Genomic DNA, 24,513 nt, shown 5'->3' with positions numbered 1-24,513 from the left:
TTATATTAGATGAAATGATAAACGATAGGCATTAATTAAAAAATTTTTTAGATATATTTAAGTACCTGCATATTATAAAAGGATGCAATTACAACAATTTTCGTGTTGTATAAAGATACAAATACGCAATTTTAAAGTGTTGGTGTGGGGCTTTGCGATGCCGCCCATAAGGGCCTGTTGGAGTACACATTATGTGTTGATCCGACGGCATGCAGAAGTGTGTAAGTGGTCCTCTCTCCCACTTTCTAACCACAGCAAAAGTGAAAGGAAGTCACGAAAACCACCTTAGAATAATTGGAATCAGATATGAGTTACACATGTGAACTTGTTTGAATTGGAAAAGAAAGCGCAACTACTATGATGTCAGATCTCTGGTTGGTCCGAAAGACATTTCTGCATGATTGATCTTAAATCCTGCACAATGGGGGACTCAATTCTGGATGTGTTGCAATACAACAGAAGTCACTGTTATGGTGTATGGGACAAGGCGGCCGGGCTATTGGGTCCGAGTCCTACTATTTTCTGCAGCCCTCACTTGCGAGAAATACTGGTGCGCCTAGGAACAACAGAGAGAATTATGTGTGCAGTTTAGTCGAGGATGAAAGTGCGAGAAAGAAAGCGAAAAGCAGGGATTAGGTCCATAAGAAAGGAACAACATTGAGAATAGAAAAACAAGTCTTAGTGAAGTCATTAATAAGACTACCGTGGCTTCTCTTACTGTGACTCTATCCTGATGATCATAGCGCAGGAGTCTGTCAAGGAAATCGATCGCCTGCAACAGTGTAGAAAGAAAATAAAAATTTGAAAAAAGTAGATGAGATTTGTCTAAATCTTTTTCAGGGTTAAGGAAATAAGAGACCTCGGGCGACATGAGATGCTGATTATCTGCATTGACAAACTTTGACCACGGTTTTCGGCTGTGTCTGTCAAACGAAAAGGTAGACAACTTTATGTGCAAATGTATCAAACTAAGGTACACTTATGTTTTTCTGTTTTTTTTTCTGAGCACTTGAATAGGATAGGCGTTCATCTTGTCAGATAGATTCTCTGTGATTAAAATGTTAAACTTGCGTTTTAATCAGAGTTATCAGCCCGTAGCATACCTTCCAACGAGAGCTTCAAGTTGAGGTTCAATCTCCAAACGATATTTGTGTAAATAGGCATTCAACTCATCTGTCCCAAGTACCTGGACAGAGAGTCTCATATCAGACGGCAAATTACTTAGAAACCTGAGGAAGGCAGGACTATGTCATGTGACCTTCTTTCGAAAAATTTAGTTCCAGAAAATTTCAATGTGGAGAGCTACATCATTAAGTCTCTTTTGGTAATTCTGTACGTCAATGAACCCACAGAAACAGAGTTCAGGCCAGAAACATTGCATCTCTAACATTTGAATTAGCACTGGATACAACTCTGTCTTCCATGCAAATATATAAATACATATTTATTTAATTACCAGGTCATTGGATCTCTTTACTTGTTTGTAATTTTGTGCTCTTTATAAATCCGACCAAAATATACATCCCAGTTTTAACTACTTAGAGAAATAGAATCACATATAAAGTTCAAAGGTTTAGTCATTGGCGCGGAGGCCAAAACTTTTACCTTAGCAATTTTGACAAGTTGATCCTGGTTTTCATGTCCATAAAAGAAAGGTTCCTTGCGGAAAAACTGGGTTAAGAATATGAAGCACGAAGAGGAGATGTAAGAAGGAGGTCACTGAAGAAAAACCCCACAGAAATAGACCCCTGCAAACCCTCACCATTCCAGCAAACATGCAACCAAGGCTCCACATATCCAAGGAATTTGAGCCAGTACCTAATACAATAATTAAAGTAAAAAAAATCACAGAACAAAGGCCCAGCGACATTATCAATGAAATCAAAACTCTTTCTCAAGGCGACGACATAATTGAAAATATGAGTGATGGAGAAGAGGTTTGTATCCAGGTAAAGTTCTAATCAGCTACTAGCCTTAATAGTTGCATGTTACCTTGAAGCAACAAGAACATTATACTCCTTGCCAGGGTGGTAAAATTCTGCAAGACCCCAGTCAATCAACGAAGCTTTTGCAACTCATGGTCTATCATTACATTGTGAGGCTTGACATCTCTGTGCATTATCCCCTGTGTGTGGCAGTAGTCTAGTGCCTACAGAAGCATAAGAAAACCTTAGTCTTTTGAACTACTATCAAACATGAAATATTGTAACATGTATCTAGTGGTCTCTAAGGCACATCCTGAATTTAGTAAGTATATATGATAACACCTTTCTTACCACCAACAGTATAGGTGCACCATTAGTGATGATTATGTGTTGCCTCTTGTAATAAAAAGAAGAAAAGTGACAGAGAATGATGAGGAAGCAAAACGACTTAGCATGAACTTAACATTGAATGTCATTTCGCCTCATCTTGAGCAGCTCATATATGTAGTAGCGCATGTCATAATCTGTCAATGTAGGGTACAAAACTTTGAAATCTGTACTATTCACAAATTCAAATATCAAGCTAGGAGTTTTTGTGTGCTGATCTCTAACAATGTCAAGAAGTTTGACAACATTGGGTCCCCGGCCACATAGGTTCTGCACATGATGACAAACAAACATTAGAAATTTCAGCATTAAACTCTGGAGTTATCATGAGCTATCAATACAGATAGATACTCAACTATATAACAGATTTTCTAGAATTTTCATTCCATAGAAATGCATTTTGACAGGTGATAAAATGATAATAGAGAACAAGTATCTGTAACAGTCTGTATGAGATAAAAATTATAAAACATGCTTATCATAAACTGCTTGAGTTAATAGGAGCGATCAACAGATACTCCCAACTACGTTAGTCTTTCACATTTCTCATTTAATACCATTTGACCAGTTCAGACAAACATTTAAAGAATCTTTGTAGCACCCTAAAGAGTTGGGGTAAAACTACCTCCGTAAATAGTTTGATAAGACAAATGTTTGACCACACAAGAGAAAAGCACACAGGAAATTTATAAGCTAGAACTTGAGATGCCAAACGTAACAGTGCGCCAGCGGCGATCGTCACTTGCAATTTACAAGTATTCTGTCAGTAGATGACTGGGAACAACAACCACTTCGCCGTTTCTGCATCACTGTCACGACATTTACATAAATTACAAAATATTTATTGGATTTCATCTATAACAACAACATTCATGGAACTGCAAAATACTGGATTTTATTTATAATTATTTAATATTAGGATAAATTAGGGTAATTCAAAATACACAAATACCTTCCGTATTTTGTAAAATTATAAATACTTGAAATTATAATTGTAACACCCCCTCTTTCCTTCTAGAAATGCAGCTGTAATTATCTTTTTTTTTTTTTTAATAAAATTAGAAGTGTCAATATAACTTAATCTTAATATTAATATTTAACATATTAATTATAATTTATTTATTAAATACAAACCATATGCCAATTATCAATCAAATTTGAGATATATTTACAAGAACTATATATAAATTTTAATTTTTTTTATACATTCATCCACAAATTTTGTAACTACATTCAACCCCCCTCCCTATATTTTTTATATATACATTGGCCCCTTAATTATTTTAATTATCCCCAACAATGTGAATTCAATATATAAGTATAATTTTTCGGCTCCTTCAAACTTTTATTTGTAGATCTGTCCTGATATAAATATAATCATGTTATTCTTTTTGTAAATATAACTTATTACCTCGTTCCAACATAAAAAAATTTTAAATATCAAGAGTTGATTGTTTATCTGTATTTCCAACAAATAAATAATAAACTATTAATTACATAACGTTATTTCAATACGAAATACATAAAAAATAAATAAACAAATATAGAAAAACACCTTTGCTCAACTCAAATGTTATTACAGCGGATGAACATGGCGACAATTCGAAAAAGACCAAAAGCGACCACAAGGAATTGTGGGTTAGGTTTGTTTAATGTTGTAAGTAGGATGGGTTTTAGTGCAGATCCCACTTGTTTAATAGAGCAATAATTAATGATTAAAATATAGTACAATGTTTACATAATGTGTTTTTATTATTAATTAAATTAAATTTAAATGTGAGGAAGAAGGCTACATCTGCACCAAGAAGCTTGGAAATTTGTCGTGGTAGGGTTGGCGCAAGTTCCATGAAAAGGAGCGGTGGTGAAATCCGCGTCACACTTTCCATCTCATCTCTTTGTCCTAACATACACAATATCTTATTGCTTCAACTGTGGTTTTTGGTCCTTACCCAATTCTTTTTTTTTTTTTTTTTTTATTGCAACTTGACATTACATATTGAATGAGACTGGTCGGATCTTGGATTCAATTAAATTTAAATTATGGATCTCAAATTCGGCCAAACTCTATTTCGAACATATTCTATTGTCATTTATTAAAAGCGTGCTTCTTATTTGTGAAACCTATTAGTAACATTCAGATAATTGATTTTCATGCCACAAATACATTCAATTGATGGAGCCCGCTTCCATAATATTAAGTATATATTTTTTTATTATTATAATAGCTCAAGAAATAAATTTATAATTACGGTAAAAGCACACTCAATTAATTACTTTAGAGGTCACATCTTTAATAAATATTATAGATTGGTGTGCGAAGAATATATCCAATTACTTGAAATAATCAGTATTGATCCTATTACTAGTGTGATTTATATTGTTTAAATTCTATATCTTACATTCATCATCTAAAAACTTATGCGGAAAAAAATTCCTCTACTTTAATAACATAGATAATATATATATATATATTTATATATGTTGCATATTTTCGTCCTATAAGAAATGTCCTTATTATAATATATACAAATAAATTAGTTTAAACAAAAATTAACTATATAAATACGTTACTAATTTTTAAAATATCATCATATTATATTATAAGACATAAAATTTTAAGATAATATTAAATCAGCATTAATAAAATTTACACTAAAAATTAAAAAAAAAAAACCCAAGTGGGAATATTTAGAGTGCGGTAAGGTTCATCTAGAATACAAAACCAAGTGTCGGCTCCGACTATAGGGATACACATCAGACCATTTGATTACAATCCAAGATTCACGCACGCCCCTTTGCACTCCCCAGAAGCCAATTCCTCTCTCTCCCTCTCTCTCTTCGCCCCTACCAAAATTAAGCTGTTCTACCCCCGAAAAGGTCTCCAAAAGGGCCAAACACAACATCCATTTATATAGATCCGTACCCGAACTCGGACCCGTTACCAAGTATATTTTAAATTAATTGTTTTCTTATTTTTATAAGTGTACTTGTCCCCTTTGCCACGCAATTCCTACACCAATCTGAGGTGTGATTGGGTCAAAGGTTTGACCTGCCCCAAGTTGCCAGGAACTAGTACAGGGTACGCTTCCAATTAAACTAGTCTAGATTTTTTTAGGTTGCTTCTTCATTCCTCAGCATCATCCGTATTCTCACACCGCACACCTTTAAAGTCAAATTTTGACATTAATTTCGATGTAGTTTGCGATTTTATTAGTATCCGTTGTTGAAGATATTATCGATTTTATTCATATAAATTTCATAATTTTATTTTAAAAAATCTTTTAGTCAACCGCCAAAACGAGAGGTTTGGGATGGATGTATAATCTTATTCCCACAAACAATAACTATCCAATCAAATTCTTATTTTTTTTATATTTTTTTAAATTTTACATTGATTTATGGTGTTATAAAGTGTTCTTAGTGATTTTGTAATTTTGTGAAAAAAGTGTTAGTGTATTGTATCTGCACTCTATAAATTATGTTTTATGTAATAATTGAATGATTTGCAAGAAAATTTTATAAGCTCCAATCAAGTTTATTTGAATCAGAATTAATTATATCATATTTGTGTGTATGTATATCATTTGTAATTATTAATGTACCATTCAAAAATATTAATAACAGAGAAGTCAAATAGTACTTATAATATAATTAAATTATATAATTGAATCTGATTTGAATGCTACATTTTTAAAATAATTAGAAAAATTAGAGAAATGATAAAATGGTTATTGACGTAGTACCACTTGTGAGGTGGTACAGAGTTTTTGACCTTCTTCCTACCCTACCTACGTACGCCTATATTCCCTTGGCCACTTAGGTTGATGGACTCTTCTTTTTTTTTTAATTTAAAATGCATTGATAATTCTGAATTACACTATATTGTTGTTAACTTTTTTTTCTATCACATAATTTTTTCAAACAATTATTGGGCAAATAGATGGATGATCTTTTGTTCCAATTTCGTGTTGCGCAAATGTTACATTGTCACAATTTTGTGTTACACAAATAGTATTGTAACATTTATGTGTGTTGTATGTTTTTTTTTTAAGTCATAATTTAATTTAATTATAAATTTAATTTCAACGCATGCTAATTATAACACAAATAAAAGATTCCACATTAAATATCACACTAATCTAATTTGATTCGGGAGCGAAACAAATTGTTTCTTATTACAATTCATATTATATTTTTTATTACATTTCACGTATGCATATCACCTATATAAAATCTTTCCTTAGATATATATAATCTATATTTATAATTTTTTTTAGATAAAATTTAATAAAATGATTTTTATACACATTATATATATATATAAAATAAAATAAGAAATACAATATAATTAAAATTAAAATCCAATTTCGGAGCGACAGTATAAAAGAACAGTACTGCAAGAAACCTTTGCTCATCTGTTGATGCCAAGAAAGTAAGAAAAAGTTGAAATCAACTCAATTATTCAAGTCCGACACTCATTAGGAATTACACAAGCTAGTAAGAAAGAAAGGATTAATCGCCGGCGAAACATTCATTTTCCCATCCTTTAAAGACAGAAATCTTGTGCCGGCGATTTACAAAACCTCGCCGGAGTAAAATTCCGGGTACCCGTCAGGGCAAATTAAACTAAGAAAACGGTAAAAGAATAAAAAAGCTATAGCTGATAGCATGAAGTTGAGTACAGGTTGATCAATTAAACAAGTTGAGAAGCTTTATTTCGGTTGCGGGCTGATCTCCACAAGTTGTCGTCACAGATTCTTCGGAATACATTGACGGGCTTACGGGCCGCCGCTTTTCAGGCAACGTGCTGCTTCTTTTGTCCTGGAAACCCGGCGTCAGGCTGAGATCAAGATCAGCTAACTGCATGACCTTAGCCGGCTCGTCCGGCGAACGCCGACGTTTCTGCACCTTGGGCTCTGAACTGAGGCCAGGATCTTGGAGCCTGAACATGTCGGTGCACTCAGAAGCATCGTCGGGCTCCGATGCACCTCCTAGAAGCTCTGGAATTGACTTCACCGAGCCACCGCGGAGTACGGTCTCCACCGCGGCCTGGCAGACGTGCCAGTTGCCGGTCCAGAGAAGCCCCACCGCCCCGTTTACGGGGTTCACTGTTCTCCCGGCAGCTTCAAACAACAAGGACTGGAAAAGAGCTGTACATAAACCCACATGTTCAGCTTCAGGTTTCAGATTAAATCATCAATACAGGTTACAAGATGGGACGACACTAATTGGTGAAATACTAACCAGGCCTTTGGTTTTCCGGGACGGCGGAGATGAAGGACATGAGGCCGGCGCGGCCGAAGAACTTGGCTACGAAGACAGTGGCGTGGCCTTGGGCTTCAACGCTCTCAATCCACTGCAAACAGGGCCTCAAAATACAGCTCTCGCTGCATCCCTTTCGAAGAACCCGGCAACCATTACAACTCATCTCTCGTAATTTCTGCTCTTTACGATGTTAATCAAGCAATATTTGTGTATATCTTGCTTGAGTTATCAGGACATCAAGATGATTTCAGTTGTTTAAAAGAGATGTTAGAGAAGAAACTGAAGAAGAGGCCTCCCAGGCAGCAAGAAACAAGAACTTAGAGAGAGGGGGGGCGCCAGAGAGAGAGAGTATCAGGGATGGAAAGAAGAAAGAAGGGTGCATATATAAAGAGGAAGTGGAGACTTGGGGAAGAGAAAGAGTGAGGGTGAAGTTTTTTGAGCAGTTAACTATAGTTGGGTTTGTTGAGTTGATGGGCATGAGAGAGTGGTGGGTGGTGTGTGTGTGTAAGAGAGAGAGACAACAGTGGTGCGTGGTTGGGTTAGATTCCGAAGTATTGGGCGACAGCGGCTGCTAGTTTCCGCGGATGGCTATCCCTCAACCGTTGGATTCTGTAGCGCTTTCTGGATATTGAGACTCTTGATAACCTATCACTTTCATTTATATTTTTCCACACAATTATACACACACTTGATTTGAGGTCCAAATTTAAATTAAGTATCAATGTTTTCTAGCTCCTATCTAAATTCTTAAATCCCTCAAGCACATACATGTATGTATAAGTTCGACTAGAACAACAATAGAAAATTCTTAATTATAGCTCACATATACTTAAATTAGTAAATTGTTTTAAAATTAGTGTTCAAGAAAAAAACAAAAGTAGCAAAAATTGTACCTAATATTTGGAATATGTGTGTATATAGATTACTTGTTCAATTTATCATTGACCTCTTACCTAACTACAATCGAACTATTGAAGAGATTATGCACGTCGTCAAATTCAAATATAATCGGATTCAAGTTGATACATTCTACTATAAGATATACGGGCTCAAATCTATATATATCTTTTTAGGGGTGTTTTTGTCATTTTAAGAAGTTCAGGGTGGCCCCATGTCAACACTATCAAAATTTCTACCTTAATAAAACTTGGGAAAGGGACAAGCGATATTATTTTTTTTATCTTTTGTCTTTGTTTGGTTTATGGACACAGATCAATTGCATAATGAGGTGATCCATCATTGCAACAATTTTTTTTTCTTTTTTCTTTTTTCTTTTTATTTTACATATATACGCACCCGTCACACTCACACACCCTCATAAGTTTGAACCACAGCCTATAATCCACTGGATTGTCCCCTAATGTACACATCATTACAGCAATTAGCAAAACTAAAAGTTCACATAAGGCATTTATATTAAACCTATTAAGGAAAATTATGTTCAAGAAAGGATAAAATCATGTACATTTTCTTCCTTAGGATTCAAGAATATATATACATATATATATATAATTGCACTTGAAAATTATGAATCTATACCCAATTTTTCATTTCACATCTACTCAATTGTTCACAAATTTGCATTGTATGGGATTGCTTTGAGTTTATATGCAATTTGTTACTTGCTCTTGTGATTCATTGTTAGAATTATTGAATAACTTCTAATTTTAATATTTTTGATACTCAAATTAATTAACTCATAAATTTTACATGATATAGAACGAGGATATTGAGGAATTAATTTTAACGCCACCAAATATCGTCGGATCAATATATGATGGTGTCGTCATATACAATTCAACATCTGATAATTTATATATGTATAAATACACATGAACAATATTGTTAAGCGTTGATTAATTGCACATTTGACCTTAACTTTTAACTACTTATATTTATAGTAATAATATTTCACTTAGACTAATCACACGAATGAACTCTTTCGTATGTGAAAATATACGTATCATTTTTGCGAGTACATAATTTACACAATTTGATTTAAATTTTGATGCGATGCGACTCTAGTTTTGGTACTGGGGAGGAAACGACAGGGAGGAAGGTCGTTTTCTGATTGGGTTGGGCGGACGTGGCGTCCTTATCCTACCGCCTAGCCACTCCAGAATACGTATGTTAATGAAAATTTTAACACAACGACAACCCACTTGTCGTTTCCAATTGACTTGATAGTATTTAACATGGATCTTCCAAGATCTGCCATGACCCAGCCCATTAAAGGTTTTTATTGGATTACAATCAATAATAAAAAATAAAAATAATTATACTCACCTCCTCTTAAATTTTGTATAATTATACCTAATTTTTTTATAATTTGAAAAATTACATCTAACACTCCTGATATTTGCTTTCATCTAACAAATAAGTCCATCCGTTAGTTAAAATCCACTGAATTTACTGATATTAACAAAAAATTGAAAAAAAGTCTATATTTACTTGTGATTAACTTATTACTGATTTATTGCAAATTTGATAAATCTTTTTATGATCAAATTACCTTCATATATCTTCAGATATTAATGCATGTGAAGAGATAAATTTTCACTATTTTAACGGTAGTTCAGTTGAAAAAAAAATTGTTCGACCTGTAATACGTCAGTAATAAATATCAATTTTTATTCAATTTTTTTGTTAATATCAACAATTTCAATGAACTTTGACTAACGAAAGGACTTATTTGTTAGACAGAAGTAAATTTTGGAGATGTTAAATGTAATTTTTCAAACATAAAGGGTCTAAGTGTAATTACACCAAACTTTAGGGGAGGAGAATGTAATTATTCCTAACAAAATAAATTATTTTTATGTTAAATCCAATACTTTCTTTTATGATTTTAACTATAGTTGAAATATTTATCATGATATTTAACTATAATTAGTATTTTGGTATCATTTGCAAAGAAAGACACTATTAATAACAGTTGCATAGTTGTAATTAATTGGTATTTTTTATGTTTTTTTACTTTTAATTATGATAAAAAAATCATGTTATATTTCTTTTAAAAAATTGTCTTTAAATTATTAGAAATAAAAATATATAGTAATTTTGAATTATCTACTTTTTCTATTTTATTTTTACTACAACTTTTTTGTTTAAGTTTCGTGCAAGACCTTTTACATTTTCTAATTTTCTAATAGAACTCTGAAGTTTGTATAAATTTGATGTTCTTAATCAAATTTATCTCCAATATTTTTTAATGGAATTTATAGCATAGAAATTTTGAATTATCAATCATCTAAAAATAAGAGTTGTCACTTAAAGTTTCAGCGAGTATACAATTAGATCGAAGGAGTAATTACACTCCTCTTTTTTGAATATTGATATACATAAATTTTCTACAATTTAATATTTTTTAAATTTTCTTTTATCTAATAAATAAATTCTTTCATTCTTCAAAATTGTTTTACCGAATTTTAATTGGTATAAAAGGGATCGCCTTGGTTCTTGTCCAACTACTAAGAAGAAAAGCGGCCTTCAGTTCTTTATGGCAGAGCGATGATTTGTTTTTTTTTTTTTTTTTACATAGTTAAATTGTTACATTATTATTTTTTTCATTTTACAGAAAAATAGTGTTTTTTTTCTTTCTTAACACAGTTTTAAGACTGCATATTCATGGGCGCTCTTGTAAATATATTACGTCAGCCACATATGGCAATAACATGTTATATTGACTCAATGTTTTTGGTTGATGGGTAATAGGCATAAACGTAATTGTCGAGTTAATTATTTTTTTATTATAAAAAAAAATTATTTTATTATAATTTTTTTTAAATATATGACACAAACATGACGAGTCGCGATTTCAAATCGCGACTCGTCATTAAATTAATGGGGAAAAATGCAGAATTCCCCAAGTCGGGAAACAAAATCCCGACTTGGGGAATTCTGCTGTTTTTTTTTTTCGTTTAAATTATTATTATATAATTTAATTTATATATAATTAATTTTAACAATATACTAAAATCCAAAATTAATAAAATTAACATTGCATTAACTTAAAAAATTACAATTAAAGGTACAAATGTAATAGTTATTTATTTTGTACAATTGTAAAAAATTATATTAAATTATACAATTACAAATATAAAAAATGTCCACCCGTTCCACAATGTCGTCTGTGGCGTTGACGTCGAGGTCTTCTAATTTCAGAACTTGACTCCACATTGTCACGATATGCACCAAATGATGAAAATGGAATTGGTGAAATATTATATCCTTGTGTATATGGTTGATTAAAACCAAGACCAAGGTCAAGAGAAAAATCTTGTGTTTGATTTGACATATATGGAGTCGATTGAAACCAATCACCTTGAGATGGTTGATGCATATAATAATCTTGAGACGGTTGAGGTACGTAATAATCTTGAGGTGATATACTGTAGAAGGACCAGCTATATCCACCCCAATATCATGACGTTCAACTGAACCAGGTGACATTCGGCTAGAACTTCTTCTTTGCTTGTGGGATGTTGTGGGAGCATCATCGGATGGAGAAACAATTTGTTGTGGCTGTTGGGTTATAGCCTCCTTGATAATATGTAACCCATGTTCAAATCTATCCACCAATTGACTATATCCTTCGATATTTGGTGGTCTAGATCGACATAAAGTTTCAAGGGCATTCACCTCATTTGCCTAAAAAGTGTAGAAAAATAATTAGCCTTGTGTTGTTAAAAATATATATAAAATAAAACATGTAATATTATATAATAACGTACCACAACTTGCAACATAGGTGCTTCTCCAGGTTGGTACCCGCTTTCCACACGTCTATCAGTAGATGACGACACGAAATTTCTTGTTATGTTGTAGTACCACTCCCAATAACCTCGTTCTGTTTCCCTTCTATTAGAAATGAGTGGCCTATGTACAACCATATCATATCGTCTTTGCCATCTAGTGATGTATTGTATGTGTTGCAGAGACCAATCTGCGCCCGCATGATTTTTACGGAAAATCTGATGGAGGCTCATATCACGGGTATCCGTCGATTCTGGTACATTCTGCCTCATCCCGAATTGGCGAACAACTCGTTCGGGACGATGCATTTCAACTATTGCGTAGAATATCAACGGAACGGATGACCTCCACAACTGGGGGTTCAATTCATCGGCGTAAGCCATAATGACATCCGAGTCCATGTCATACGGCTGCCATATGAACTGTAATAAAAACAAAGATGTAAATTAATACGAATTTAATTCACGGTATAAATATACGAATAATATTAAAATTTAGTTACCTGATCCGCCTGCATCTCATCCAAAATTTCTCGTATGACTCGTACAGTTCCCCGAACTGTAGTGGTGAAAGTGTGCTGACAATTCCAAGTAGCACCATGTTGGGAGCCAGCGATTGTTGTCCATTTGCACTTGGCCCATAAATAGCCGTTGGGCACCAAGTCCAGGACAAAGTGGCGTAATCTGTGACCATGCCCAAATCTACAAGAACAATACAAATATGTGTTATTAATGAATATCAATAGCAAAAAAAAAAAAAAAAGTGTAAGACTTTTTAAGTCAATTTTACCTGTAGCAATTGCAGCGCTCCACCAATTGCCGCTTTGCCTTTTGTGCTGGCATTGCACAATTCGCGATATAAAAATGCCAGCACAACACTCCCCCAATTATAGTTCCCCGCGGTTTCTATATCTTCTAATTTTGAAAGATATAGTAATGAGACATAGTTACCTGAGGAATCTGGGCACATCAATCCCCCAAATAAAAGTAATGCAACAGCACGTGCGTACTGGACGACGACAGTCTGGGGAGTATTATAAGTGATTTCGACCGCCGCCAAATGAGATGTAATTGCCGATGTCTGTAATCTCGAGCCCTTCAACACATTTGCATCCGGGCTAAAGCCTATGTAAGTAAGGCAATATTCTTGCCATTGTTGTGTTGTGCGGTCGAAATCAATTCCAGTCACCGGCTCGCCGTCTATTGGGAGTGCCCAAATTATTTGTACATCTTGTAGGGTAATTGTGGCTTTCCCTACACGAAAATGAAAAGTGTGCGTCTCCGATCACCACCTCTCCACTAATGCAGTGATGAGGTGTTGATTTAATTGAAGGCGTCCGCACCTGTAAACTCCATAAAATCCTATTTGGTGTAGGATTTCTTGTACACGCTCGGACATATTATTTTGGTTAAAGTAGCTCCAAAAGTTACCATCTGCACGCCGTGAAATTAGTACGGCGTCTAGGTCAGCTTCTGGAATATCGTCAGACCTATGTTGGGCTTGTTGAGATAATACAGTACTATCACGAGGACCGTAAACTGATCGTCTATCCATTTGTGTGAAAAAAAAAATTGAAGGAGGGTGGAGGAAAAAAATCTGATCGTCTATCCGTAAACAAATTTTATGCTGGTGGATGAAGTGAATTTCCACCACCCTTCATCCGTCCAATTTATAATGGTGGATGAGGGTGGTGGAAATTTTTTTTTAAAAAAAACTAAAAAAAATTTAAAAAAAGTTAAGGGCTGGCCGCGCGGGGTTTTTGCAGTCGGGGTTTTGTTTCCCGACATGGGGAATTTTGCATTTTTTCCCATTAATTTAATGACGAGTCGCGATTTCAAATCGCGACTCGTCATGTTTGTGTTATTATTTTAAATAAAATTATAATAAATAATTTTTTTTTTATAATAAAAAAATAATTAACTCCATAATTGTCTATTAAAAGTAACGTCATTTAGTTTTTTTAAGTTTGACTGTTAACATGAGGGGCCTTTTAAGTTACTTTTCATAGTTTATGGGTCACTTTACAACTTGGGTGACAGTTCAAGGATGGTGGATGTATTTACCCTTATTTTAAAAAAAAATTATGTACTAGACTGATTGATTACTTACTTATTGCAAGTTAAATAAGTTTTTTCTAACAAAAAATTCTTATAAGTACAAAGATATATCCCCTCCTCCACCCACCCACCCACATTAACGTGTGAAGATGTATGAAGTCGTTTGGTTAAAAAAAATTTGCTTCACTTGCTATAGGTAAGTAATAAGTCAGTCGAGGGTAAATATAAACTATTACTCAATTTTTTTTGCTAATATCATCAAATTTCATAAATTTTGACTAAAGAAAGGATCTATTTAATAGACAAAAATAAATATTAATAGTGATGCGTTCAAAAAATGCACGAGTCCAATGAATATGCACTATTGTTCAAAGCTTGGGCCAAAGTGTATGCGGATCCTAAAGGGGAGACCTGCAAAAAAAGGCATTAGCACTTCGATGCCCGAGTTAGTGTCGAATTTGAGATTGAATAAAGTCAAAAATAAATAAATATAATTAAAAATCGAGATATGGTGAATAAAATTGACAAAAAGAGCAAGAACATATAATAATATGCTTAAACAGAGTTAAAGTGATAGTTTAGAGAGTGAGAAAGATGAGAGGGGCTTGAGAGAGGTGTTCCCCGTATGGAATATTAAACCTATATTTATAGAGGGAATCCTCACGTCTGCAAGGGATGCATCCCACTCCCGAGAATTTTGCGAAGTTGGTTGGGATAAGGGATAAATCATCCTTATTTGTAACTAGAAGTGCTTTACTAGGAGTCCTTCCCTTTGCTTGTGAGGAGTCCTTCCTTGCTCATGTGGGACTCCTAATGCTGGCACCTAGGCCAACTGGATGTCATAGTGGAATGTGGGATGCCACGTGTGTAAGCCTTTTCAGTGAATGTTTTGTCGGGTTTTAACCATGGTCCGAGTTGGAAGATATCTTGGGTCTCCTTTCTTTCTTTTGGGCTACTTAGGTAGTCTAAGTCTGCCTAATTAGACTGTAGGTTGGACCATCCTTGGCCTCCTAAGAGCGTTGTGGGCATGGGATGTCCCAAGCCTCACGAGGGTTCATGGGTCTTCTGTTTTCATCTTTTTTAGGCCGCTTGGGCCAACTTATTTTTATATACATCAAATAGTACTAGATATAATTTTTCAAACTACAAATGATTTGTGTAATCATACCAAGCTTCAAAGAAGAACAATGTAATTATTCTTTTAGTATATATATACACACACACACACACATCATGTATATCAATTTTTTTTAACAAAAAAAAAACATAGATTATGCTATATTAGATCGAAAAATTAATATTTTTGGTCCCATAAGTTAGGCTCATTTCACTTTTAATCCCATTAGTTGCAGGATTAGCACTTTTAGTTATGTAACTTACAAAAATTAGTATTTTTGGTCTTCATCCATTTTTATGTCTAGAATTTGACGGTGTAGCGCATGTGTCTAGCATGTGATATGTAAGTATTTTTTACCGGAAAGAAAATTGATTTGTTTTTCAACTTGGGACCATTTTTAGAAAGAAATGGTTTTTTTTATTTATCCATAAAAAATTCAGTTTCGTGTAATAAAGCAATATTTTGAAATATAACAATCGGATTTAGAAATCACAAGCAATCAAAACCACGTTGGAACAAATAATATATAATAGTTAGAAACGTTATTTATGACGAGAAAACTAAACTTACAACTCGAATTATATTGTACAATTATCAGTCCAATGTTAATTGTGAATTTAACCGAATAGCATAATTCACTGTTTGTCTTGAAGAAAACATACCTCCCGTATATTTGAACTCCATAACACTTCAAACTCAAATTCTATGTGGGAGAAGGAAATATGAAACTGTACTACTCACCAGATCAAATGGAACTAAACCTTGAATATGAGCCTGTGAGTGTGACAATGTTTATTAGTAACAACAAGCCACCGGTTTCTTGATCTTCAGGTTGACACTATAGGGCATGTGTCCTGATCTTATTCATGAATAATTTCTGAAATTTTATCTTTTATGTTATAATTGAATTTTTTAATTGACAAAAAAAGTTCTTATTTTTTTTAGGAATATCATATGTTTTAAATATATTAAATATTTATTTTGTATTTATTCAAAGTATTATCTTCAAGATTAAAATACTAACTGAATTGAAGTTTATCTTAAATAACTTTAAGTTTTATTTTATATTAATTCCCTATGTATTTACGTGAGTTTTTTTGTATGATTATGTTTTATTTATTAACACTAAAAATTTCCAAACCAAATAAAAAATCTTAAAATCTTTCTTTATTTTCTTTTTCTTTTTTTTTTCAGCTGTCTTTCTTATAACTTATTAAAAGCAAGTTTCTATTCATTTTTGTATTTTACTTTATTTCTTACAAAGTAAGATCATTTTAAATTTATGTAAACTTTAGTATAAATTTTGATAGAAGATAAATTATAACAAACAATATATTTAACTAATTTTTTATATTCTATATTTTTCTACAGAGTTGGACTTAATTTTATAAAATAAGTAATGTACATCTTTAATAGAATGTCATAATTTTTATGAAAGTAATCCTCATAAAATAACAAATTTTGGTTATGAAGAAAATATATTGTATGTGTAGGAAAATATCATTTTCGATAATAATCAAAATAGATTAAAAATTTAAAATAACTACATTTTACCTATTAAAAATAAAAAGTTTTATCTTACAAAATTAAAAGATTTCTTTATTAAGCAATATATTATAAAAGATTTTGTTTAATATTTAAAAGAAAATCATATATTTGTTCTTTGTATTGCGGACTGGTAACTCTGCCGCTGATCTCTTAGCTAGATTTGCGGTGAATGAGGGTGGTCCAATTAATCAAGCGAAACGTGGTCCACCAAAGACAAAATAGTACATATCAACTTTTCTTTCTGACAGGGAATCCTACAGGTGCAAGTTCGTGTAATAATTAGTAGGGTTTTGATGAGATGAGAGGTTTTTTGTGCTGAACAGAACTGCTGATTTCACTACAGAATTAAAGTTGTAATATTTATTGATGGGGTCTGATCGTCATGGTGCAAGAGTGGTGGTGCCAATAGATGTGAAGAAGAAGCCATGGGAGCAACAGCTGCCCCTCCACAACCGGTGGCATCCCGCCATACCTCCGGTGGCGGAGGTCTGCACAGGAGAGCTCTTCAGGGTTGAGATGGTGGACTTCAGCGGCGGCGGCATAACAAAGGACTACACTGCTCAAGATATCAAGTTTGCTGATCCTTCGATTGTGAGCTTCTCATTCATTTCCTTTCCCTTTTCTTCGCTTTTTGTGGCTATAAATTCATTTGATTTATATCATATGGGAGGGAAATTCAGGGTTTGGCAGAATCCCAATGAATCACTTTTTTATGTTTTCATCAATATTAATAAATCCCTAAATATATCCATTTGATTAATAAACACACATTATAATAAGTTCATATTATAATAACTTCATATTAGGTGAGACAAATATTTATTACAATTAACCCACATAAAGTAAACTAAATACTTACACATCTATTGAGATTCGAACACATGACTTCAAATTTATTCATAAAATTTTAGAGATAATTACACACTCCTCGCTTGAGGTTTAGTGTAATTACATGTGGACCCCTGTGGTTTAGAGAATTATAGCTAGCACCCATGTGGTTTGCTTCAGTCTAACAAATAAGTTCATTCATTAGTCAAAGTTAATTGAATTTGCTGATGTTAACGATAAAATTGAATGAAGATTGATATTTACCATTTATTAACTTATTACAAATCAAATAATTTTTTTGGACTAAACTGACCTTATAACGGTAAAGATATACCTCCTCAATTGGGGATAAATATAGATTTTTTTGTTAATATCAGCAATTTGGTGAATTTTGACTAATTGAAGGATTTATTTATTAGATGGAAGCAAACCTCAAGGGTGCTAAATGTAATTTCTCAAATTACAGGAGGTTTATGTATAATTACACCAAATCTCAATAGGGAGGAATATAATTATCCCATAATTTTAATTTAAATCATTAGACTAAGTCATCATTGACAAAATGTATTACTTGACTGGTGCATTATACTTTTTATGTTGGAGTTAAGTCTTAAAATATTAATTATGTTATTAAAATATAGTAGTATTTATTATGTGATTAGTTGGTCCATGATATAATTTAGAGATTGATAGGGTGAGCTGATTCTAAAATCATTAAAACATTTGAAAACTTATAAAATATTCAGAGTATTTGATATATTATTTTGCAAAAGAGCTTGTATAAAAGTAAAATGGTTGGAAGTTAATTTATAAGCTCATTGATAAAAATAAGGAGTTGTTCACTTATTTTTTAAAATTAGTAATTGTTATTGTACACAGTTCCGCGAGCATATAAAAAAGAATTATGATATGAAATGAAGAGAAAAAAGAAATTTGTGATAAGAAAAAAAAAACTATGAGAAAAAAGAAATGTGGGATAAGATGACAGAGAAAAAATATGTAAGTATATTAAAAATATACAAACTTGTAAGAAAAACAAATATGGAGAAGTTTGCAGACTGAGAAACATGGGATAGTGGGTGACAGAATTTTTTTTTTAAAAATTGTGAGATTATTAAAAAAAACTTTAAAATTACTATTTTGTCCAAAATTGTTTTAAAGAAAAGAAATGAGTTTAAGGGTAAATTTGAGTATTAAAAAATTAATACGACAAAAGGTTTTCTTTTATATATTAGTGTAGATAATTCATTCCTTTAATTTCATTCGTATTAATTATAGAATTATCATTATTAACAATTTATAGTTTGATTATTTATTTTATTTAAATACTTTAATAAAAAATAATTTTAATATCTTATAAGTTCTAAAAGGATGTCTCATACGATTTCTTAAATAAATTTAGTCAAGAACTATCTTAATTTGGACGATTCAGTGGATAAAATTCTTTTGTACATGGACCATGTTGTGTCATGTTAATAATAATGGAATAATTATATTTACACTAGCTCTATGATTTATAGTTTATTTACACAAATTATTTTTATTTTTTTTTGTGTAATTTATAGAAACTAACCTCAACAGTAAAAAATCAATGATAGTTTGTGTAATGATGTTGACGTTTTTGGGGAGTGTATGTCTAATCTTTAAAAAACTATGGATAATATATATGAACAATGTTGATATTTTTTTGAGCGTATGTACGTATAATTTTTCAAAAAAATAAGAATAATTAATATAAATTGGTCATAGATTATATATATTGGTGAAAATGAAACTATCCCTAATAATAAAATCCATCTTACACTAACCATTACGAATATAGCATCCTAACCTAACCACAATGGAATAATTACATTTGTTAGAACTTGAATTTCACTAGTCAAAGGAGATAAGCATAAGACAAATGTCGTTCAGATTCAGACATCACAATCAAAATGTATATTTTCTTCGTCGATCTATGAAATTTTGCATTTTTATTTTTATATTTTAGGGCTTTCTTTTTCTATTTAGTTTTATTTGCTACAAAATTTTCTACATTAACTTCGATAAACTTAAAAAAAAAATTCAATTTTAGCCCCCACATACATTTTTTTTAAAATAATTAATAGAAATATATGCATGCACTAAAAGAAAAATATCTACTGACTACAATGTTAATAGTTATAGACTAAAAATCTTGATAAATAAATTTTATTAACTACGATTAAATAAAATCGATAAAAAATATAGATTTTCCACAAAAAAAAAAAAATTATTTGTCATGGTTTTTAGCCAAGCCATGACAAATGTTTAGCCACTGTAGCAGATACCACGGCCAACAACCGTTGCATGACCGTGGTCAATGACTATTTGCTACGGCTATTTTGCTTTTAACTATGATAATTAACCATGGTTAAATATTGTATTTTTTTGTAGCAACGTGAGACTGTTAATGACTTTGTTAATTATTGGACAGAAAATGCATTTGAGAACTAAAAGTAAAAAATATTTCAGATTTGATATGAAAAAATTGTAATAAATGCACTAAATTAAAAATGACCACAATTGATGCTGCATAATGACATGAGAACTACCAAAACTTAATTATTGCCTGCCGACTATAGGCTACAACGACAACTTGGGACCATTGGAAAAAGTTGCCCTCTTTCACTTGTCACCTAGTAAACTTGTCTAAATCAGACTTCACCATTCTACATAGCTAACATGATTCAAAACTTCCATGTTAAAATCTCCTCTTAGAACAATAGTGATAGAGTGGAATTACAAGAGCAGAGCTTGAGAATCTCTAGATAAATCATGGCCCCTCCAACTCCAAGATTAATAGCTCCAGTCAACCTAAAGCAGCCGCCGTGGCTGCAAGAACCACCGCTCCACAACCGGTGGCACCCGGAGATACCGCCGGTGGGGGAGGTGAAAACCGGTGAGGTTTTCAGGGTGGAGATGGTTGATTGGACCGGAGGAGCAATTTCAGATGATAACCATGCAGTTGATGTTAAAACCTTAGACCTGTCAACTGTAAGTACAACTACGTTTTCTTGCATATGCAAGTTGTAATAACATAGAAAAGATGTGAAGTATACTGTACTTACATCTTTTCTTACATGGGTAACATTGTAATTTTACAATTCCTAAATACATATGTAACAGTAGAAATTGGGAAAACTTGCAATTTACCCCTATGATATAAGAAACAAGCAAAAAGAACCCTTTGAATAATGTAGATCTTTGCATTATCTTTCTGTAAGTATTTTTTTCTACATGTTATGTCAGGTGCATTATCTTAGTGGACCTATTAGCGTGGTCGACACGGAAGGGAATCCGGCCAAGCCAGGTGATCTTCTAGCTGTCGAAATATGCAATTTGGGCCCTCTACCGGGAGATGAATGGGGTTTTACAGCAATCTTCGACAGGGAAAACGGTGGTGGATTTCTTACGGACCATTTCCCTCGTGCAACGAAAGCTATATGGTATTTTGAAGGAATATATGCCTATTCTCCTCATATACCTGGTAAGTTGTTACGTGCTTGCATGATGAACTGCTAATCCTTTGTAAAGTTATCGAAACAGCTAATTGTATACCAAGTTGTCTTGATCATATAGGGGTGAGATTTCCGGGCTTGACACACCCTGGAATAGTTGGAACTGCACCTTCAATGGAATTGCTGAATATATGGAACGAGAGGGAAAGGGAACTCGAAGAAACCGGTCTTCAGTCTCTAAAACTATGTGAGGTGTTGCATTCACGTCCGCTTGCAAACCTCCCGTCGACAAAGGGCTGCGTTCTTGGCAAGGTGTGTGTTCATGGACTGATCACCAGACGTATAAGTATTTCTTTCATTTTATGAGTTTGTTATAGTTTATTGTTTCATTGTCGTCTGTCTGCAATTCGAATGTCATTGAGGATATATTGAAATACTGATTGATATCTTGAAATAATTATGTAATTATAGCTTGTGTCAAAATGTCCTTTTTCTAACAGCTGAATTTGTGTGCGAAGAGAGAATTGGAAAACAAAACACGATTGCTTTGATGACTTATAGTGTTTGTAGATTAAGGAAGGAACTCCAGAGTGGGAAAGAATAGCCAGGGAGGCGGCAAGGACGATTCCTGGAAGAGAAAATGGAGGAAACTGCGACATCAAGAACCTCAGCCGAGGTTCAAAAGTGTACCTGCCGGTGTTTGTGGACGGAGCGAATCTTAGTACCGGGGATATGCATTTCTCACAAGGTGACGGTGAAGTGGCGTTTTGTGGGGCGATCGAGATGAGTGGTTTTCTGGAGCTCAAGTAAGTTACACAGCTCATCCTCATCTTCAGTCCACGTCATTGCTAATCTAGACTAATTAAGTTCAAATACCAGGTGCGAAATCATTAGGGACGGCATGAAGAAGTACTTGACGCCAATGGGGCCGACTCCATTACACGTGAATCCGATCTTTGAGATCGGGCCTGTCGAGCCAAGATTCTCAGAATGGTTAGTTTTTGAGGGCATTAGCGTCGATGAGAGTGGACGACAACATTATCTTGATGCTAGTGTTGCTTACAAGCGTGCGGTGCTCAATGCTATCGACTATATTTCCAGATTCGGGTACTCTAAGGAACAGGTCTGAGAAATCCCCTGTTTTCAGTTTCTCTCACAATTAAGCAGACCTTCCAAAACTTTGTAACATCACAGTAACAGCTCCAATGACATAACGGTGAATCAGGTCTACCTTCTCCTCTCATGCTGCCCTTGCGAAGGAAGGATTTCAGGCATAGTGGACGCCCCAAACGCGGTTGCCACCCTTGCAATTCCAGTGGCTATATTCGATCAGGTAATACAGATGTACTAATTTCTTCCGATGCAAACGTTACCGATATAATAGTGAAACTCATAGCGACAACTTCTATACAAAAAGCACCGTTGTCTCGAGCACTACAATTTCAAATATAAGACTATACGTTTACTTTCACTAGAAATCATAGTTGTCAACGTGCAGGATATTCGTCCCAAAACTACCACCGTGCCCACCGGCCCCAGGCTCGTGAGGAATCCAGGTCTCCCACAGTGCACTTACGATGGAAACTTGCCGACGACTAGAAATCCATGTGCTACAACCTGACTGAAATGGCAAGCAAGCAGGCCGGGGCATAAATATGTAGTTAGCAATAAATGGAAACTCGTAGTAGAATATGCAGAATGATGTGCCTGATTTTCTGTAATTAAATGCATATGATGACATGGAATGTGTTCGGTCAGTATCTCAACAGGAAACTCTGTTCAGGAATCAGCAGTATTAATCCTGCAAAATATAATGGGGAAATCGTATTTTTTGTCCTATATGTTGGGATTTTTTTTTATTATTTAGTTCCATTTATTATGACTTTCTTACGTTAGTCCTCATGCGAGTTTTGTATCCACTAATTAGACGAGAAGCCACGGGGCCGTTAATCAATCACTTGTTATTTTATTTTTATTTTTTTTAACAAAAACCACCTGGAGGTGGGGGAGCTTTTCGGAGTCCCCAATCCTTCTATATTAAAACGCACAATATAGTTACAATGGGGAGAGCTACCTCCCTAAAATTTCTAGTCAAATCATAAAAAAAGAGTACTACCCCCTTACAACAAAAGACCCGAACAGGTGTCGTAGAGAAATCACTTGTTAATTTGAACTAATGGATCAGTGACTTCTCCGTTAATTATTGGACGAAAAGTCATATGAGCATTAAAAATAAGAAAATTTTAATTATGGGATGCAATTTGAAATAATCAATAAATAAAAAAAATAAAATAAAAAAAAAGCTTAATTTATAGGACTAAATACTACTTTTCCAAATCATCAATCAATTATGTTATTTTTATGGGAAATCCTAGTTCAAATTGGATTGATAAAACAAATCAAGTTACTCACACAGTGATAATGTTTTACTTGTTATATATTGATGGCGTATAGTTTAAATAGAACGAGAAATGATATGCACTATTAAATTTGTAATGTAATTGATTTAATGCGAACCTACCTCTATTGAAGTTATAAGATTTTGAGCCAAAATCCTCTTATTAGATATTTTTATTGGGAAACTACAACTACCTATCCCATCAAATAAAAAATAATTATATAATTATATAGTTTTTAAACGGCAATGTAAAATTTAATATTTTATCCTTGCTTTTTTTTTTTTAAAAAAAAAAACAGACAAAACATGTCAAAAGATGTAAAAAAAAAATTAAAGACGGACAAAATAAATAATTCATAGAACATATTAGTCCATAAAAATATTTTAAAAGTTTTTAAAAGTATATAAAATTATGATTCAAATTCAAAAAGATCTTTTCGACAGTTCAACATAAAAATTAAATAGAAATCTAATTGATACGAGCTAACATGATGTACCCATTGTTAGATGAGTGTTAAAATTAGAGTGATAATTGTAATTTTTTAAATAATAAAAAAAATATTTATAATTATGAACCCATTTGTTTTCATAAAGGAACTCTGAATCACTGTGGTGGAAAACTCTTGTGATATGATTGGAATGAAAGGAATATGTTATGAATTGGATACTCCTTCATTTAGGAATATCCATTCGTCCCTATAATTATGAGATTAGGCATTTTTCTTTTACCCATGATTTAGCTATTCCCAAAGAT

General features: G+C 33.1%; 3 protein-coding genes and 1 pseudogene across 5 annotated transcripts; 1 reads left to right on the top strand and 3 right to left on the bottom strand.

Moving 5' to 3' along the window:
• Window positions 1-130: 130 nt before the first annotated feature.
• Window positions 131-4,198, bottom strand: LOC105176320 (casein kinase II subunit alpha-2-like; annotated as a pseudogene). The gene is made up of 9 exons (XR_016063510.1): window positions 4,106-4,198; window positions 2,385-2,582; window positions 1,990-2,149; window positions 1,763-1,841; window positions 1,606-1,671; window positions 1,104-1,186; window positions 860-923; window positions 704-772; window positions 131-556 (listed from the first exon to the last, which is right to left on the bottom strand). The product of XR_016063510.1 is annotated as a casein kinase II subunit alpha-2-like (transcript).
• A 2,547-nt stretch (window positions 4,199-6,745) lies between these two features.
• LOC105176198 (LOB domain-containing protein 37) lies at window positions 6,746-7,968 on the bottom strand. Its single transcript, XM_011098929.3, has 2 exons — window positions 7,557-7,968; window positions 6,746-7,462 (listed from the first exon to the last, which is right to left on the bottom strand). Exons 1-2 carry the CDS (start codon window positions 7,738-7,740, stop codon window positions 7,002-7,004), a joined length of 645 nt encoding a protein of 214 aa, XP_011097231.1. The 5' UTR covers window positions 7,741-7,968; the 3' UTR covers window positions 6,746-7,001.
• A 4,502-nt stretch (window positions 7,969-12,470) lies between these two features.
• On the bottom strand, window positions 12,471-13,886 carry LOC148784566 (serine/threonine-protein phosphatase 7 long form homolog). The gene is made up of 6 exons (XM_088876891.1): window positions 13,763-13,886; window positions 13,283-13,585; window positions 13,122-13,167; window positions 12,835-13,033; window positions 12,593-12,754; window positions 12,471-12,488 (listed from the first exon to the last, which is right to left on the bottom strand). Exons 1-6 carry the CDS (start codon window positions 13,884-13,886, stop codon window positions 12,471-12,473), a joined length of 852 nt encoding a protein of 283 aa, XP_088733017.1.
• A 3,329-nt stretch (window positions 13,887-17,215) lies between these two features.
• On the top strand, window positions 17,216-23,200 carry LOC105158600 (uncharacterized). Of its 2 annotated transcripts, none has more exons than XM_011075399.3 (7): window positions 17,216-17,645; window positions 21,153-21,390; window positions 21,483-21,673; window positions 21,932-22,167; window positions 22,241-22,484; window positions 22,587-22,694; window positions 22,860-23,200. In XM_011075399.3, the coding sequence occupies exons 1-7, from the start codon at window positions 17,421-17,423 to the stop codon at window positions 22,980-22,982; spliced, it is 1,365 nt and encodes a 454-aa protein (XP_011073701.1). In that variant the 5' UTR covers window positions 17,216-17,420; the 3' UTR covers window positions 22,983-23,200. The 2 variants fall into 2 exon arrangements, with proteins under 2 accessions (XP_011073701.1, XP_011073702.1); XM_011075400.3 differs by lacking the exon at window positions 17,216-17,645 and adding an exon at window positions 20,579-20,897.
• The last annotated feature ends 1,313 nt before the right edge of the window (window positions 23,201-24,513 follow it).

This window comes from Sesamum indicum, linkage group LG13 (assembly GCF_026168435.1).
Source record: "Sesamum indicum cultivar Baizhima isolate 11 linkage group LG13, ASM2616843v1, whole genome shotgun sequence".
NCBI lineage: Eukaryota > Viridiplantae > Streptophyta > Magnoliopsida > Lamiales > Pedaliaceae > Sesamum > Sesamum indicum.
Note: the sequence above shows the minus strand (reverse complement) of the source record. Positions and strands in the feature narration are given on the sequence as shown.